Consider the following 19509-nt stretch of genomic DNA (forward strand, 5'->3'; position numbering starts at 1 on the left):
CTCCACTGGTGGGCATTAAGAGTTGACCTCCCTCAAATTTGACTGCTCAGTCAGCATCTACCTCAAGTGCCCACCATTTGCTTACCCACCCTTCCTGCAGGGGTGTTCAGGTTCAAGATTTGGGCTCCTCACCAGTGTGTAAAGCCTCCAGGGTCCCATCATTTACAAATGAATCAAGTGCTTTATCTTGTTGATCATCTTTGTTGATCTCACAGGTGGGAAGAGGGCAATCATAGTCACATACATCTCTGCACACTCCCACTCTCATGCCACGTGTGCAGATAACACCACACAGGGTCACAAGCACAGTTTCTCCATGGTGGAAGGACAGGAGAACTCCCTACACCCAGATCATACTCACCCTGGACCCAGACAAGCCCACAGCTCAGACACAAAGGCAGTCACAGAAACACCACCTCACACATGTGGGACTGGGGACCTCACTTACAACCCCACACCCGTCACACCGCAACACCAGCAATCATCCACCAAACGCAACCCGTCGTGTACCACACATCCAGAAATAACTTCCCAAGCACAAGCAGACTTATCCTAGTCACAGCTCACAAGCGTCCCACAATGTCCATCACACCCATGCACAAACACACACACACAGCTGGGAACAGATGGCTACACACACCCATTTATCCAGCACATACACTGGTGAGGCCATGAAACACACAATGCTGGCAGCAAGCATCGGTCTAGTCATGGCAGGATGCACTCAAAGCCCACTCCATGGCCTCTCTGCCCCCTGCCACTTCACAGCCTTTCCTGGCTTCCAGGCTCAGTTCACCCTCAGTGCCACAAGAGCCGCCATCACGGCCCCTACTTGTCTTCTTCCACTTAAGAGAAGCCATCACTCCCAGCCTTTGACGTTCACTGAACACCTGTACGCGCCCTCTCTCCAGCACTCTGCCTGGCGTGTGGGCATCTGAGGTTGATTTGAGTCTGGGAAGAGTCTGTTGGGCACGCAGTGTGTTCTGAAAGCACAGAGACAGATGGACCAATGGAGCTGGAGAAGCCTCCAAGAAGGTTTATGTAGCTTCACTCCCTCTCAAGCAGGCTAACCATGCAGCAGAGGCCCGGGGCTACATCAAAGGGGCCCCATGTAGCTGGAAGGGTCACAGTGCAAATTAAGAGTGTATTTATTGTATGTGATTGAAAAGAAAAGTTGGTAAGCCCCTTGAGCGGAAGAAGAGATCCAGAGTACACGAACTGCCTCCGAGGAAGCAAGCCCATCTGGGGATGTGACTGCTGAGTGAGAACACAGCGGGTCTATGCTGGGCCTCTGCCTCCTCTAAACCCTAGCTGCCACCCCAGGCACCCTGGCATCTCCTGCAGAGGAAGGCAGGAGGGTGGGTCAGACGGCCCGTGCAGAGCCGCAGTACTCACGGAGCACACTACTACCAGGATGAACAGGCCGGTGACCGTCAGCCCACGCACGCAGCTCCTGCAAAAGAAGGGCCACAGCCGTCACTGGAGGAGTCTGTCCCTGGTGAAATGAATCCGGCACTGTTGAACTGCTTCCCTGGAAACCACCGCCTCCTGGAAAAGCACTGCTGGAGAACAAACTCAGACGGTAAGCAGTGCCTTCCTGCAGAGGCACTGGGATTCAAGATTTGGGCTTTTCACTAGGTTGTAAAGGCTCCAGGCCATTGCCGTGGAGTCAATTCCAACTCATAGTGACTCTACAGAACAGAGTAGAACTGTCCCATAGTGTTTCTTTCCAAGGAGTGGCTGGTGGATTTGAAGCAGGCAGTCATGAAATGGTTATTAACCATCCCATAATAGTTGTTCTTCAGAAAAGTCTACTCTTGCTACATTTTTGTTACAACTTTTACAGCACTTCACCACGACTGGTCAATCCCCAGGTTCCTTGTCTTCCCCTGGCAAGAAGCTGAGGCACAGGCACACTGACTCTGAATCTACCCTCTATATGACCTTCCTGGGGTGGCAGTAGTGACTGGTCACCATTTTTTCAGGGCTGTGCTCAGTATTTTTAGAGCCCTGCACAAAAACCCATTCACTAGAATTATGCGGGCTGTGCAAGCATCAAAAGATCTGCCCCTCACTCTTCACGCACACGTATGTCGCTCCCTATAAAAGGAGCTCATCTGCCCTGCTTCAGAGCGCTGGCAGCCTTAGGTCATGAGACCCTGCCTGTCTCCCAGTTTACAAATTCTGAATAAAGCTTTCTGTTCTCCCAACCCTGTGTCTGGCTGACTTCAATTCGCTAGTCTGCTCGACAAGAACCTATTAGTTGATGGCTTCAGATTCAAACTGCTGACCTTCTGGTTAGCAGCCATAACTCTTAACTACAGCACCACCAGGGCTCTGTAAAGGCTCCAAGGTTCCACGATTTACAAGTGAATCAGGTGCCTTATCTTGGCTCTCAGATTCATCTTTGTCGATGATTTTCCCCAGAGTTTTCTGGGAGGTAGGTACATGAATTTCATCTTCCAATATAAAAGCACTGACTGGTCCATAAACTAATAATAATTCTAGGAAGTAATCGCAAGTCTGTGGCTGGTTGTACCATATAGCCTTTTCAGAATTTTTCAGGAGATACTATCACAGAAAGACTCCCCCATGCCCTTCCAAACCACCCCTCAAGGCCCCTCCTGGTCGCCGGCTTTCTTGCTGCTCCACCATGGGGGCCTCCCCTCCTCCAGCCATTCTCCCCATCCCTGCTCACGCTGTCCCAACAGGCCTGTGACAGCCTCCCTCCTAACCAACCAGCCGAGTGTGCAGGGTCCGGCCTCCCCCCACTGGCATCCCCTTGGCAGGATAGGGCCCTGGGCGCTGTACCCTCTCCCTGAGCAGCCCATGGCACTGGTATGTGTTGGTGTTGGTAGAGGAAGGAAGAAAGTCAATGTTGGGGCATCTTTTTAAGTTCCATCCTTCCTTCAAAACTTTCTTTTTGATCCCATGAAAATGGTAAAATCGTGTTTTACATTAACCTAGATTTATCGAAATTGATGGGTAACCATTTCACACTTCCAACTTATGATTCAAGAGCTCCTATTTAAATAAGAATCAAAATGACACTTCTTTTTAAAGCACGAAGCATTCATCCAGCTATCCTAAACACAAATCTCTTTCCACGTGACTCTGACATATACAACGGAGCTGACAACCCAAAATAAAATGTTTGCTCATCAACAGTGCATGGTACTTTCTAGACATGACAGAATGGCGTGGAATCTTGTAAGTCTGTGGTGATCTCAAGGCAATTATTCCATTAATCACAGAAGGTAAAACAACCACTGAAGGTAAAGTCTCAAAGGTACCTGGTGCTATCACCTAAGTTGTGGGACATTTGAGAACACAGCATCCTCGGGAGCTGGGCCCAGGGGCTAAGAAGGGCATTAAGAGTGTCAGGTGTCCATGCTGGCGACTGATGGGGCCAGACCCTTTCGCCCCTCCCCCCACCCCCGCCCCTCACCTAATTCACATAATTTCTTAGCAGACTTATCAGCCAGATACTGGTGTGTCTACAAAGGGGATGATCAGGCACCATGAAGACCTACAGTGACTCTAGGTGGTGAAGGAACAGGAGGGGTGAGGGGATGTCAGGTGGTGAGGGGATGCCATTTTTAAACCTTTTGCTCTCAATAGAGCCCTCCCTTCACATCAATGTCTGCATGTACCTAGCAGATACAGAGCATAGTGCGGGTCTGCAGTTCAGCCAGCCTTCCCCAGAGCTTGGGCGCTCCCTCTGCTCTGGCCTCACCACTCCCTCAGGCTCTCCTCAGGCAGTAGAACCAGCCTCCTCCTAGTAAAGGGCTTCATAGATAACTATCAATAACAGTGCCAGCCTCTGAGACCTCTTAGCACTCTTGACAAGAATTAATTCCATTTGCAAACCTGATGGCCACAGAGACCCACAAACGGAGGACTGCAGGGTATGTGTGCTGCATGCTTGCACCAAGTCTCTCATAGCTTCATGAATCACACCCAGATATCCTCTGGGGCTTGGAGAAACAATCCCTCGCCTGACAGAAAGTGTGGCCTGCCATTGTGAAAAATCATCCTTTCCACCTTCAATGAGTGGGCTTTGGAAGAACAAAGTGAGGATGTGCCCCAGTACCAGGGCAAGAAACCTGTGGGCAGTGTCACTCCAACAGGGCTGCACTCAAGCCCTCCTACCTCAGTGTCCACACACAGAACGTGCCAGGAACACCATCAGGAAAGTCACCATTCTCCTCTGTGGAAGCAGACCCAGACAGTCCAGCCCCATCACGGCCCAGCAAGTGACTCCGCTCCCAGTCTGTGGGGCTGTGTCCCCATGACTCCTCTGCTGTGGTGGGATCCGGAGGGCAGATGGGCATGCACTGTAGCCTGGAAAACACAGTCTGGGGTTACTCTCACCAAAATGGAACCATCCTGCAAATGAGGCTTCCTCTCAGTGGGGATGTGGGAATTGTCCTGGAGTGAGCCCTGGCTTTTGAAATAAACAAAGACAGTGTAACCTCCACCCTACCCTAATGGGGATGACGCCACAGATTTCTGGTCTCAGAGTAAATTGTCTGGGTTACTGGAGTCTTCAAAATGAGTTGTAGACTTTCAAGAAACGAGTGCCTGTCCTGAGTCTGGGCCTTACTGTCTCATATCCACACCCGCTCATTTCTATATTTGCTCTCTTTGAATATGATCCAGTCAGTTCTCAATAGCTAATTCTGTCATAATCATCCTGTAACTTAAGGAGCGTTGTGAATTTTTCTCCTCTGTGACATATCTTTCTGTAGCAAGGCTGTAAGGAAGGTGGTCTCCTGGGGCCTTCCCAATGGACATGGGGCAGGAACGCCAAGCTAGTGGCAGAGGACAGCTCTGAGACTAGAAGGATGGGTCGAGTGGAAGCTCAAACCTTACAAAGTCACATCCCTGGGCTTCCGAACTATCCTTCTGCACAGATGCGCTCGAGGTTGCACCGACACCCAGGATGTTTGTGTACTGCGTGATATACTTGTGGGGTCAAATATTTACACTAACACCTGCCACAATCTGCAAAAATGAATGACCTCACTAGCCCAGCACACCCTGAGGCCAGTTCAATGGAGTGCTGTGATTTTCCAAACACTTACCACTGCTCTAAAACTGGTTCACAACAATTAAAAGAAAAGACAGTTGTCCCTATAAGGGGAAGCCCAGAGGGGCAAGCTAGACTGTGCAAAACCAGCATGTGAGCAATGGATGGTGACACTGACAGTACACAGACTTGAAAATAATCACTCGTCTTTCCTGTGGTTTCCTGACCCTGGGAAATGCTCAGGTGTGCCAGGAACAAACACAACTGTAGCCAAACTAGAACTAAGGAAACATGATTTTCTTATAAGTGGGAAGAGGATCACAGCTAGCCATGTCAGAGCCATCCACAGAGCTGTCCACAGCAAGGAGATGCTTTCTGCTCTGTCCTATACAGCAGTCCTGTGGCAAGCACAGCTGAGGAACTGAATGTTACATTTTATTTAATTGTAATTAACCTAAACTTAAACGACCACATGTAGGTAGTGGCAATCCAGCTGGACAGAGCAGACCCTACCTATGCACTCCTAGCCTCAAAACAAGAGATGTTCTCTCTGAGAACATAAATCAATGGACATCATCCTAATAAGCCATTAGGCCAAACTAACACTGCAACAGAACAAAGGCGGCAGTAGCAAAGCTTCAAAAAGACATGCCCATTAGCACTACCTCAATTAGCTTCATGCACAAAAGAAAGAAAAGAATGTTCTTAAGCAAAGATGATCTGCTCCTCTGATGTGGTTCCTGTGACTGGAATGGCTTGGGCCCCAGGGCACGTCCCTAGCCCTCACGTGCCCTGGAAAAATGCACCCAGTACTGGTTTTCTGATCAAATGAGAATTCAAAAAATTCCTCAGGCCTTCACAGTTTACCAAGAAATTCAAGGGAAAGTGTTAAGGAAAGAGATAATGTGCCATGTTTGCTTTCAGAGTTATTGATAGACCAGATGAAGGAGAAGTAATTGTCCCCAAAGAGAGAAGCCTTGAGACATAGGTCGGTGGGAATGGCTCAACTGCATCCTCCATCCATCCGTCACTGAGGGTCGGCGGCCACGTGGGCACTGGGGTGTGGGACAACAAGGGTGCAGGCCAGCACGACCCCATGGACAACACATGCACAAGTTCAGAAGAACTCAAAGTCTGAGAGAGCAGGGCAGAGGCACAGACCAAGACTTCCCAGAGGAGGTGACATTCAGGCCCCCTTGAGCCAAGTGGGACTGCCCTGCAGAGCCAGGGGTGGAAGGAGTTTGCTGTAGTCATTGGGACTGGTAGGCACTTGGCAGGGAGACACAGCTTATCATCAGGAGCCTCCAGAGGGGAGCCAGGTGGGACCTGCACTAGGAAATGGTGAATCCAGATCCCCAAACACCATCCAAAACCCTGAATCCTCTGAGAGTGAGCCCCAGGGAATTCTGTGCACCCCAAAGTGTGAAGCCCCTGGCTGTAGCTGGGGAGGAAGGCCAGTGAGGGAGCGCGGCAGGCCCCCGTGATGCAGGGTGCAGGATCAGCAGGCAAAAGACAACTCCAAGACAACTGGGTACCCAAGATGGTGATTTATGGGGCCAGGGTGTGGTGCAATGAGTTCCTTTATGTGGCCTTTTACATTGATTCTTTGGAAAAATGGGAGATTTTTCCCGTAAGCCTCAAGGAGTTGTTACTTTTGCCCTAGTTCTTTAGAGAAACAACTTGCTTTCTACCCTAGAGGGTTGTTACTTTGCCCAGGGGAAGAGCTGGTTTCTGCTGACAGAAAATGTTACTTTGGTACAGGACCTAAATTGACTGACATCTCATGTGTAAGTGAGGATTAGTCGGACTCTGGTCTGATGTGGGAGGCCCCACCTTTTAACAGATGAGGATTGGTTTATATAGGGGGCTGAAATGCAGAGTTTTTCAAGGCTTCCTGGTTGACATAAGCCTGGAGAGGAATGTGTCCTTTGGGACACAGAGGTACCTCCCAGGTCTGGTAAAAAAAAAAAAAAAAAAGCTACTGCTAAGAGAGCTGCTGGCTAAGACCTGGGTGGCAGAGAAGCAGAGCCACATAGAAGCAGAGTGGTCCTGAAATCGCAACATTGGATATGAGCTGAGCCAGTTACCAGAGGTGAGGCTGACAGCGGAGAGGCCCAACTGCAGAGAGCTGTTGCTAAGAGAACAGCAGCAGGGAGAGCTGAGCAAGCTGCTACACTGGCTATGATCTGGGCCAGTTAGCAGCAGAGGGGCTGATGGCAGAGAGGCCAACAGCAGATAGGCTTAAGGCAGGGCACCTTATGGAAAAGAGGCCTGATGACAGAGAGCAGCTGAGAGAGCTGAGCAGAGCTAAGAGCTGGGTCAGTTATGTATGGAGAGGCTGACAACAAAGAGGCCCGATGGTGGAGAAGCCTGATGGCAGAAAGGCCTGACAATGGAAAGCAGCTGTGAGGCCTGTCCTGGTTGGAAACTGTCCTACATTGAAGGGAAGGATGTGCTCTCCACTTCAGGGACCCTTCCAGATCTTGCCTGCATATTCCCTGACCTGATTTCAAGTTGTTCCTGTTACTCCCCAGTTGATCCTGATCCCAAGCTGTAGCCTGTCACTTCCCTAATAAACCACATAACTGTAAGTATGGACTGTGAGCTCAGTGTGGCCACTGCAGTTATCAAACCCAGCAGAGAAACAGTGCTGTGGGAGGAGCAGCTGGTGTCAGAAGTAATGGAGAAATGGGAAGGTGAAGGTATACCTGAATTCTGCCTCAAGGACCTAGCTTTGTGCCAATCCTATTTCTTATTCTTCATGAATTTAGACAATTCAGGTGTTGGCTCAGGAGGAGTCTGTCTGTGGGAGGGGCGGAGCAAGAGGAGAGGCCTGGGCCCTCATCCTAGGAGGTACCCTGCCCTCCTCCCCCAGGCTAGATTCACTCAGGGAGCTCCAGAACCACCCAGCTTTGTCCCCACAGGGACCTTCAACTTCACAGAAAGGGAGTTTTCTTATGCATCATACAGGGCAGGGCTTCTCAACCTCAGATCATTCTCTGTGGTGTCCTGGGCCTTGCAGGGTGTTCAGCAACAGCCTTGACCTCCACCCTTAGATGCCAGTAGCACCTCACCCAAGTTGTGACTTCCAAAGATACCTTCAAACAGGGCCAACCTTGCCCTAGGTGAGAAGTGCTAGGTTAGTGAGATAGCCTGTCAGCAGTGTGCATGTGTGCACACACCTGTGTAGATAGATCAACCAGTGCAATGTTCTGAGGGTCCACAAGCCACAGAACAGAGCCACTAGGATCACGTACCATGTGCTCCATTGAGCTGGCAAGGATCTGGCAGAGACCAAACAGATCAGGTAAAAATTCATATCTCAGAAAAAAATTCCCGCATAAGTGCCAAGGGCAATGCCCAGAAATTCCTTAATTTCATAGGAAGGAAAAGGAATCTCACCCTTTCTCTTGTGAAGAATTCCTCAGCAAAGGAGTATTTTCCGAAAAGCAGGAGTCTTTAGACCTGAAGCTGAAGAGCCGGGGCAAAGCAGAGTGAGATCTGGAGGAAGACAGTAAAGAAACAGGAGTCATCAACGCAAAAATCACAACTGGCCCCAGTTGTTGTTAGTCACGCTTAGGAGTGTGGCCAAGATTCAGTGATAGCTTTCACACTGAAATGTCACAAAAGTTATAGCTGAGCTGTGGAGAACTAGAGTTTTAGGAAAGACACAGAACAGCTCTCCTGTCCAGCATGAACCACACTGGACGTGCAAAGCAGATGCCTGCATGGGGACCACGTGCTGCTGGGTGGTACTGTCAGGCTTCCTCAAGCACTACAGTCAGTCTGGCCACACCTACCATTCTACACTGAGCTTCCCATCAAGAAAAGCAGTCAGAGGCTGGTGAGCCCTTTTATACTCAGAACAGTCAATTTCCTAAAATCCCAGTGTAGTGGCAATTTAAACATCCTAATAGCTTCTTTAGGAGCTTCTTTAGGAGCCCTGGTGGTGCAGTGGCTAAGGGCTCAGCTGGTCACCTAAGGCTCAAACTCACCAGCTGCTCCTTGGGAAAAAGATGTGGCAGTCCGCTTGCATAAAGATTATAGTGTTGGAAACCCTATGGGGCAGTTCTACTCGGTCCTACAGGGTCACTATAAGTCCGAATTGACTTCACAGCAACGGCTTTTGTTTTTTGGTTAGTAGCTTCTTTGAGAAGCCAAGCGCAGAAGCTGGCCACAGGGCCATAATGAAAAGGTAACCAGATGGCAGGGAGGGGCTCCTGGGAGCAGCAGCTACACCTGAAACAAAGCAAAGGTCTGAGCTGAGGGGTCCCCCTCCACAGCATTGGCCTGTACCATATACATGTCATCCAAACCTGGAGCTTTTGAGAGGTAAAAAATCTCACAGACACAACAGAGCCTACCAGCATACATGGTCACCCTCATCAAAGGAGACATGATGCTGGAAAGCAATCAGCATCTCATGAAAAGTTGCAAACATGTGTCATTCCTAATTGTTGGGGATATGCCATTCTACATGTTAGTAGGTTGTCTTTCTTAGAGGGACCTCAGGCCTGTAGAGATGCTTTGGGTGGAGCGAAACATTCACCTAGGGAAATACCAGTCATTCTTTTAAGCCATAAATGCACAGCAAAGAAGGAATTTTGAGAACATTATTTTCACCCACTTGCTCTTTTTTATTTTAGCATACACCTGTGACACAAAAATAAGTCTCTAGTCTTGGAGATAACTGAAACCTAGGGTCCTGAGCCACGTCTGACAACACCCTCCAATGTTGTGGAAGTTAGAAAAAGGCTCAAGAGCCGCTGGGCACCATCTCCAGCCAGGCCCTGGCTGGTTCTTATAGAGAACACAGCTGGCTGAGGACTCTGTCCTGGGGCTATGACCACTGGAGGAGGAGAGTATGGCAGGGAATGAGGTGTGGAGCACATACCCCGACTTCCATGGATGTGGTGAAGGATGAATTCCACCAGTGGAATTTAACCATTCACATGCTGTTGGCTCTTCAGACTGGCTTAAACAATTAGTTGTTGTTTTATCTCTTCTAACCGTAACCGTAAAGCCAGAGAAGCCTCAGGTGTACTTGGATAAATGGCTCAACGAGTCAACAAACGCCCAGGTATGTTCAGCCTATCCCCGGGTAGTTGTGTAACACTACTGTGCAAAGATGACTGTTACAGTGGCCTTGTGCATGCTGTGTGACCACCCTGAGCTTTTGTTTTCTCAGCTGTGCAGTGTAGATAAATGAAAAAAAAAAAACCTAAGTTTTGTTGCATCATATAATAGAAATGGAAAACATAAAGATAGATTATTGCTTATCGGTTGAATTATTTCCATTAGACTGTGAGCATTTTTTGAACGGTTGCCAAGTTACTTTCATTTTGTTTTATCTGGTACTATAAATGGTACCTAGTTTTTTTTTTTAGTTTAATGCAGGTTCTTAATAATACTTATTAAATGGCTTAAACCTGGTAATCATAGTTTTATTTTCATTAGGTTGACTTTTTGACTCAAATAGAACAGTTAAATCATTAAATCAACCACATTCTCAGAATTATCACTGGCCTTCAGGGCAGCACACAGGAGCCAAGGTGCTGTCAGTCCCCAGGAGCATAGCCGTGAGCTGAGGACAACCCATTAGAGCACCCTGTCACCAGGAAGGTATGACCTGCTGGCATCCAGAAGGAAAATTGGAAACGGGGGAAAGTCAGAGTCCATTTAAATTTCTCTGTGGTGGCCACATCTGGCTGGTCTCATTATTGTTCCGCATTTCTGTAGCACCTTGTACATGTTCACAAAATATTTTATAATTGTAGTTAAGCACACAGGGAATGGTTTCTAAGTGTTTTCATATTTAATCATCTTCCTAAAGAGCCAAAAAAAAAAAAAAAAAAGACCTTCACTAGATGTCATGGATCGAATTGTGCCCGCAAAAAATATCTGCCAATTTGGCTAAGTCATGAGTCCCAGTATTGTATGATTGCCTACCATTTTGTCATCTGATGTGATTTTGTTACTGGAGAGAATGCCCTCGGTTCTTGTCTTCGGTGTAGGAAACAATTCAAACACTGAGACAAATAGTGCCAAGCAAGTAGAGGTTTATTAGCTAGCAGAGGGTTAATAGTGAAAGTACACTTGACAAGGAGGTGTCAAGTGGGCTACTCAGAGAGAGAGAGAGAGAGCCTGAATGCCCAGATAACAGTAGTTTTCTTAGAGCTTTACACCCTTTTCTCCTACCTCCCCCTTATATCTTTCTCATGGTACTTGCCTTCCCTTTTTGTTAACTTTCTTCGGGCTAGAACACTTTGTTGACTTAATGTTTAACTGCTGAGTCAGGGACTCCTGTAGGGACCATTTCCTCTTTCTTTCCTGAGTGCAAACTCTCCCCCTCCCCCTTACAATTTCCCTACGTGCTGTAAATCCTATCACTATGATGTAATGAGATGGAATAGTGGCAGTTATATTGATGAGATCTACAAGATTAGATAGTGTCTTAAGCCAATCTCTTTTGAGATATAAAAGAGAGAAGCAAGCAGAGAGACGGGGACCTCATACCACCAAGAAAGCAATGCCGGGAGCACAGCACATCCTTTGGACCTGAGGTTTCTGCACTGAGATGCTCCCAGACCAAGGGAAGACTGATGCATCACAAGGACCTTCCTTCCGAGCTGACAGAGAGAGAAAGCCTTCCCCTGGAGCCGGAACCCTGAATTTGTACTTCCAGCGTACTGGACTGTGAGAAAATAAACTTCTCTTTGTTAAAGCCATCCGCTTGTGGTATTTCTGTTAGAGCAGCACTAGATGACCAAGACACTAGGAAACGTCTCAAAAAGACCTCAGGCCATTCGAAATTTAAATTAATTCAACACCTTTGAATACCATTCTCCGTTGATCCGAATCTAGTTTTCTCTGTGAGCCTAAGTGGAAGCATAACAGAGACCATTCAGCTGACAAGTTCCCCTACCTAAGTCCTGGAAGAAGAGGAATCACAAATCAGCATGTAGTGAAGATTCAGGTTCACCAAATAGCATGCATCTCATGGCCTAGAAGTAAAAATGGCAGAGCACAGAATTGAAGGCCTGGCTTTTTTCCTACTGACTTAATTAAGGTGCAAAGTATTTTATGACCTTTTCCCTTTCACATCTAAGCCTAGGTGCTCTCTGTACCTGCTTTCCCCCATGTCTCACTCAGCAACTCTGCACATATGCATCCAAAATTCTTATGTGCCTGCACAGTTACAAGCAGGCAGTACAGCACATAGTTTGAATAACCTGTAAACAAATAACAATTGTATATAATTTTGTAATTCAGAAATACTATTAACATTTGGAGAACTTCTTTTCAGTCTTTATTTTCTACAGGTAAATTAATATTTTTTAAAGTCAGGTTCAAATACTTGTATATAGAGGCACACATTCTAATATAGAAATTGCTTTGTCCTCTGATTTTTCCACTTACCTATGTCACTAACAGTTTCCTGTGTTATAGAATATGTGTCTACAGCATAATGTTTAATGTCTGCATTCCATTCATTATATGGATTGCTTAACCACTCATCTGTTCTTGGAAATTTAAGAAATTTTTAGGTTTTTAGTAAGACAAGTTAGAAACTCTGTAAGGGTTCTGATAGATGACTCTGTGTGTGCCTTTGGTTCTTAGGATACATTCTTAGAATTCCTAAAGTGTAGAATTACAGGATTGAAAAATTTCTTTATGCCCGTTGTCTTCTAGCACCCAGAGAGTCTGCGCTTTCATAGGCAGGGGGCTGAGGGGCTGAAGCCAGGGCGAAGAGAGTGAGAAACCTCGAGATGATGCTGAGAACAGGAACAGGGCCTGGGGCCTGCCTTGTGAGGTCTCTTGACACTTTTGTCTCAATTACTTGAAGGCATCTCTAAAGTATATGGAGAGAAAAGAATTAGGGGGATATACTGAAATTCTGTTTCAATAATCTAGGTCCACATAAGCTAGAATGAATGTTCTCATGTATCATTTTCCTACTACTTGCAATAGGAGTGTCTGAAGGGAAACATCATTCCCTGGACTATTTACACTTAGCTCTCAGTTGCAGTTTCTCGAAAAGAAATGGACTGCCATGAAGAATGATTCCCAACAGGAGATAAAGCACCCTGTAACCAGGGATCCATGCTTTTACACCCCCCATCCTTCTTCCCTCTACATGGCCTCCACCCTTTCCAATGGGCCACAGTTGCCTGGACAAAGAGACAGAAGCTCACTGCTACCAGGGTCCATCCTGCCTCTACCGACTGATCCCTTTAGCTCCATTTTCTTGTTTTTTTTTTTTTCTTCTTCTTCTATTCTGTTTTTTCTCTCTCTTTCCTTTCCTTTCTCCTGCCCACCCAGCCCTGTGTACCACCCCTGTCCCTTCTTGTGGGGCTGTGCTGCACAACTCAGTTGGAGAGTTACTTTAAGTGGCCTCCCTGGGTCTGCACTGCCCCCACAGGCTGGCTCCCTCAGCACCATATTTTTTATTTTTTTCTTTATCTTTCCCCTTCCCCTTTTCCCTCTCCCTCCCACCTAGGCCCATCACTGCCTCCACCCCTTCCTCACAAGCCATGCTGTACCACCCACGAGAGGTACGTCAGCTCACCGTCACCCCAGTTCTGCTCCACCAGCAACAGCTGGCTCTCCCACCACCATATTTTTGTTGTTGCTATTTTTATTTTCTTTTATTTTTATTTGTCGGTTTCTTCTCTCTCCCCTCTTTCCTTTCTCCTACCCACTTAGCCCTGTGCCCCATCCACACTGCTTCTTGAAAGGCTGAACAACACCACTCAGCTAGAGAGGCACCAGAATACAGCCTTGCCAGGTCTGTTCCTCCCCACCTGCCAAATCCTACCACTCTGTCATTTCAGTTACTTTATTATTTTTTTAATTTCATTTTTTTGCTTTTTCTTTACTTTTTTTGCTTTTGTTCCACTCTCTTCTTTCTTTTCATTAACCCACCCACTTAGCCCTGCACATCACTTCCCCTCCTTTCCCTCCTGCCAATCTGCACCATGCACTGAGTGCCATGACCCTGAGTGGTACCGATGCAGTCCCCTGGACCTTGCCCTTCACTGCCCACCAGTCCTTCCCTGTCACCCCCTATTCCTGTCACAATCCCATCCCACCCCTCCACTCCCACTGGACCTGATCTGCTTCACCATAGCTGAGTGACTGGACCTGCCCACATGGACAAGGGGGTGACACATGTCATGCCCACAGGCGGGCAAGCAACAAAGCACACCCAGCCCACCTACGCAGACATAACCAAATAAAACAAAAAAGTAGAACAATCAAATCTACAACCAATAAAATAATTCCCGAACGTCCTGAATACAGCAGACAATACCAAAACACATTTAAAAAAAAAAAAAAAAAAAGAGGGTGGCTCCAGAAAGTGAACAAAATAAAACACTAGATGGCCTTTGGCTAGAAGAAAAGGCACTGGAGCCACCTGACAGGGAATTCAAAACTCTAAAGTTCAGGGTTCTTCAACAGATGAAGGAAAATGCAGGAAAAAAAAAAACGAGGAAAAAATAGACAAACTCTTGGAAAACAGACAAAATCATAGAAAAGACAGATAAAACAATGGAGGGCTCAGGAAAATAACACAGAAAACTTCAAAATAAATAACTAGAAATGATACAAAAACAGCAATTAGAAATCTAAAAGATAAACAACAAGATTTCAGAAATTGACAGCGCAAGAGGGTTTCAGGAGCAAACTTGAAACAATGGAAGACAGGATAAGTGAAATTGAAGACAAATCCTTGGAGACCACTTTGAGGAAAAATTGGAGAAATGAATGAAGAAAAATGAAGAAAATCTAAGTATGATGTAGGATACAATCAGAAGCAAAAATCCTTATGTGATTCGAGTTCCAGAACAGGGGGAGAAAACGGAAAACACAGAGAGGCTCATTGAAGTTTTGCTGACAGAAAAAACTTCCTAATATCATGAAAGCTGAAAAGTCAACTATCCAAGAAGCTTAGCGAGCCCCACGTATGATAGAACCCTAAAGAAAAATACCAAGACATATATTCATGCTTGATAAAACCAAAGACAAAGAAAGGATCCTGACAGCAGACCGAGAAAAGCAAAAAGTCATATACAAATGGGAAACAATAAGACTAGGATCTGATTACTCAGCAGAAACCATGAAGGCAAGAAGGCAATGGAATGACATATAAAAATCTTGAAAGAAGAAAATTGCCAACCAAGAATAATATATCCTGCAAAACTCTCCCTTAAATATGATGGTGAAATTAGGACATTTCCAGATAATAGAAATTAAGTGAATATGTAAAAACCTATCCAAATTTACAAGAATTATTAAAGGGAGCCCTTCGGTTAGAGAACCAAACGTCAGACAACCATCTGAATCTAGCACATCAGCCAGATACCAACCTAGATAATGAACTCTCAAGGATAAAACATAACTAAAAAATTTACAAAAGGGAACCAGAGATGTCAATCTGTAAATGACAACAATGTCACAACAATGAAAGAGGGAATAAAAGGAGTGTAGGTATAGAACTTTCAAATGGAGAGGAAGTCAAGACATTATCAAGTAACAAAAGACTGGATTAAATTTAGGACGTTAAGGGTAAATTTCAAGATAGCCACAAAGAAAGTTAACAAACCTACGCATCAAAACAAAGAAGAAAAACATGAGTCTCGGTAAACACAAACTCTACAAAAACAAAGGAAATGAAAAAAATACAAACAAAAGAAATTCAGCACAGAAGAGTAAGAAGAACAAATAAAACGTCAGCATCATGAAACAGCACTACAAAATGACAGAAATAAACTCATACCTATCAATAATCACACTGAATGTAAATGGCTTAAATGAACCCATAAAGACACAGTGACAGAATGCATAAAAAAACAGGACCCATCAATATGCTGCCTACAAGAGACACACCTTAGAAAAAAAGACATAAATTTATTAAAAATCAAAGGATGGAAAATATATATCAAGCAAACAGTTACCAAAAAAAAAGCAGGAGTGGCAATACTGATTTCAGATGAAATAGCCTTTAAAACAAAATCCACCATAAAAGACAAAGAAGGTCTTATATAATGATTAAAGAGACAATCCACCATGAAAACATAACCATAATAAATATCTACGCACCCAATGACAGGGCTCCAAAATATATAATATAAACTAACAGCACCAAAAATAGAAATTGATAGTTATACAACAATAGTAGGAGACTTCGACATACCACTCTCAGTAAAGGACGGAACATCTAGAAAGAAACTGAATAAAGACGCAGAACATCTAAAGGCTGCAATCAACCAACTTGACCTCATAGGAATATATAAAACACTCCACACAACAGCAGCGAAGTACACATTCTTTTCCAATTCATATGGATTTTTCTCCAGAATAGAACACATCTTAGGCCACAAAGCAACCCGCAACAAAATCCAAAATATTGAGATAATAATAAGCACCTTCTCTGATCACAATGCCATCAAAGTAGAAATTAATAAGAAGAAGAAGAGAAAAAAATCAAATACATGGAAACATCCTGCTTAAAAGCCACTGGGTAATAGAAGAAATCAAAGACAGAATTAAAAAATTCCTAAAATCAAACAAGAATGAAAACACACCAAAACCTCTGGGATGCAGCAAAGGCACGCTCAGAGGTCGGTTTATAAAAATAGATGCACATATCAAAAAAGAAGAAAGGGATAAAATCAAAACATTAGCTACACAACTCAAACAAATAGAGAACAGCAAAAGAAGCCCATAGCCACCAGGAAGAGAGGAAATGATAAAGATCAGAGCAGAAACAAATGAATTGAGAATAGAAAACAATAGAAAGAATCAACAAAATCAAAAGCTGGTTCTCTGAAAGGATCAACAAAATCAACAAACCACTGGCCAAAATGATGAAAGAAAAACAGAAGAGGACCCATATAATGCAAATAAGAAATGAAAAGGGGGACATTACAACAGACCCAACTGACATAAAATGAATCATAACAGAGCACTATGAAAAACTATACTTCAACAAATTTGAAAACCTAGAGGAAATAGACAAATTTCTAGAAACACACTATCTACCCAAACTAACACAAACTGAAGTTGAAAATCTGAACAGATCCATAATGAAATCCATAATGAGAGACCAAAAAAAAAAAAGTGTTCCCATCAAGTCAATTACAACTCATAGCGACCCTATAAGACAGAGTAGAACTGCCCCATAGGGTTTCCAAGAAGCACCTGGTGGATTCAAACTGCTAAACTTTCGGTTAGCAGCCATAGCTCTTAACCACTACACCACCAGGTTTCCGTAACAAGAGAAAGGTTAAAAAAAAAAAAAAAACTCCCTCCAAAAAAGGCCCTGGCCCAGATGGCTTCACTGGAGAATGCTACCAAACATTCGGAGCAGAGCTTCCACCAGTACTACTCAAACTATTTCAGAACACAGAAAAAGAAGGGATACTTCTGATATTATTCTATGAAGCCAGCATAACCCTGATACCAAAACCAGACAATGACATTGCAAAAAAAGAAAATTACAGACCAATATCTCTCATGAATGCAGATGCAAAAATTATGAACAAAATTCTAGAATTCAGCGTCATATAAAAAAATAAAAAATACACCACGACCAAGTGGGATTCATACCAGATATGTAAGGATGGTTCAACATAAGAAAATCAATCAGCATAATCCATAAATAAAAAGAATCACATGATCATCTCAGTCAATGCAGAAAAGGCATTCAACAAAGTCCAATACTAATTCCTGATAAAAAAAACTTTCAATACAATAGGTATAAAAGGAGAAAGCAGGGCCAAGATGGTGGAGTAGTAAGACACTTCCTGTGGTCCCTCTTACAACAAAGACCAAAAAAAAAAAAAAACAAGTGAATCTATTACACATGACAAGCTAGGAGCCCGAACTTCAAAGGAGAAGTTGAGGAATCAGACTGAGTGGCAGGAGGAGGGAAAAATGGTTCAGGAGCTGTGAGGAATTGCCAGACCTGGCCCACTGGGAACTGGCACCCTGCGGACCAATTCCACCACTGCCACAAGTGTGATGAGGCAAGCAGGGGTGTTTGAGACTCATTTTCCACATCAGGGGAGGCCGAAGAGCAGAGAGTCTGCTCAACCCTCCAGAACAAGCAAGAATAGGCCCACAATCAGAAAACGGTAAGTACTTGCGTTTAACCTACCGAGATCCAAAACTACCCCTTTGGGAAAAACTTCTCACCCACTTACCTGTTCCCTTCCCATTCTGCACTGGGTACCAGCCATCTGCATCCCCTGGGCCAGAAGAAGGACCCTGCACTTACCCTGAACCATCCTCCTGGCCTTGGAGAGGGAACAAGTTAGCAAACAGGGAAAAAATAACCTGCCAGCTCCCCTAAGCTGGGAACTCAGGACAGAAACGGCTCCTTTGCCTAGGTGCAGGCATAAGGGGGTCAACAGACTTTGAATGTCTTTCACCTTGCATAGACTTCTGTGGGACCACTTCAACAGCATAGGCCTTCATTAGCACAGTACAACAGGGTATGTACCTGAAGTCTAATTTCAACTGATTTAGCTACTTGTTGGAGAGGTAAGTTCATGTCATTTGATATCATTCTGCCTATTATGTGGGGTCCTTGCCTACCCACATCAGGGGCCTGAGGACCAGTGGCTCCATCCATGACACCTAGTCACCTGTGACAGGGATCCAAGAATAAATGCTGCCTCCCAGTCCTTACAGCCAACAGCATTAGGTGCCCAAAGTCTGGATGCAAAACCCACCCGCCTATGTGCTGTAGCAAACAAGGATATGCTTTCCTCCCAGATACTCGGCGGGGGGGTTCAGACCCCTGTCTTGCGCAGCATGTGACCCCCTACTGCCTCTGGATACCTGCGCATACACAATCACCCCTGCTTCTCTAGGACTGTACGTGAGAGCCTGGACCACACACTTGATGACTATCTGGACACCTGAGCTGAACCCATACAAGAAAAGTGAATGGATTCCTGGGCTCACATACCTAGTAATAGCTCTAAACACCTAGTGACAGGACGTTAGAGCTTCAAAGGCACCAATAATCAAACTAACTCACTAGAGCAGCCTATTTCAGCATATTAAAAAAAAAAAAAGCTAGGACACAGTAAGAAAACATTAAATAAATAAATAAATAAATAGAATAACATCGATGGCTCAGAGACAACAGTCAATATCAAATCACAGAAAGTGGCAGACCAAGATGTTTTCAGCAAGATCCCAAAACAAAGAATCAAGAATTCTTTGGATGAAGAGAACTTCCTGGAGTTACTGGAGGTAGGATAAAAAAAGATTAATATACAGAACTCTTCGAGAGATCATGAAAGAAATCAGGCAAAACAGAACAAGCCAAGGAATGCACAAATCATTACACACATTTAATAGGCTATAAGAATCCATACACAAACAGCACACAAAACCTCAGAAGATTAACAATAAAATTTCAGAATTAGAAAATTCAATAGAAAGTCATAAGAGCAGAATTG

General features: G+C 45.0%; 1 protein-coding gene across 1 annotated transcript; it reads right to left on the bottom strand.

Moving 5' to 3' along the window:
• Positions 1–704: 704 nt before the first annotated feature.
• LOC135233063 (P protein-like) lies at positions 705–12173 on the bottom strand. The gene is made up of 5 exons (XM_064296178.1): positions 12160–12173; positions 8435–8533; positions 4153–4344; positions 1396–1453; positions 705–983 (listed from the first exon to the last, which is right to left on the bottom strand). Exons 1-5 carry the CDS (start codon positions 12171–12173, stop codon positions 705–707), a joined length of 642 nt encoding a protein of 213 aa, XP_064152248.1.
• Between the last annotated feature and the right edge of the window lie 7336 nt (positions 12174–19509).

This window comes from Loxodonta africana, chromosome 13 (genome assembly GCF_030014295.1).
Source record: "Loxodonta africana isolate mLoxAfr1 chromosome 13, mLoxAfr1.hap2, whole genome shotgun sequence".
Taxonomy (NCBI): Eukaryota; Metazoa; Chordata; class Mammalia; order Proboscidea; family Elephantidae; genus Loxodonta; species Loxodonta africana.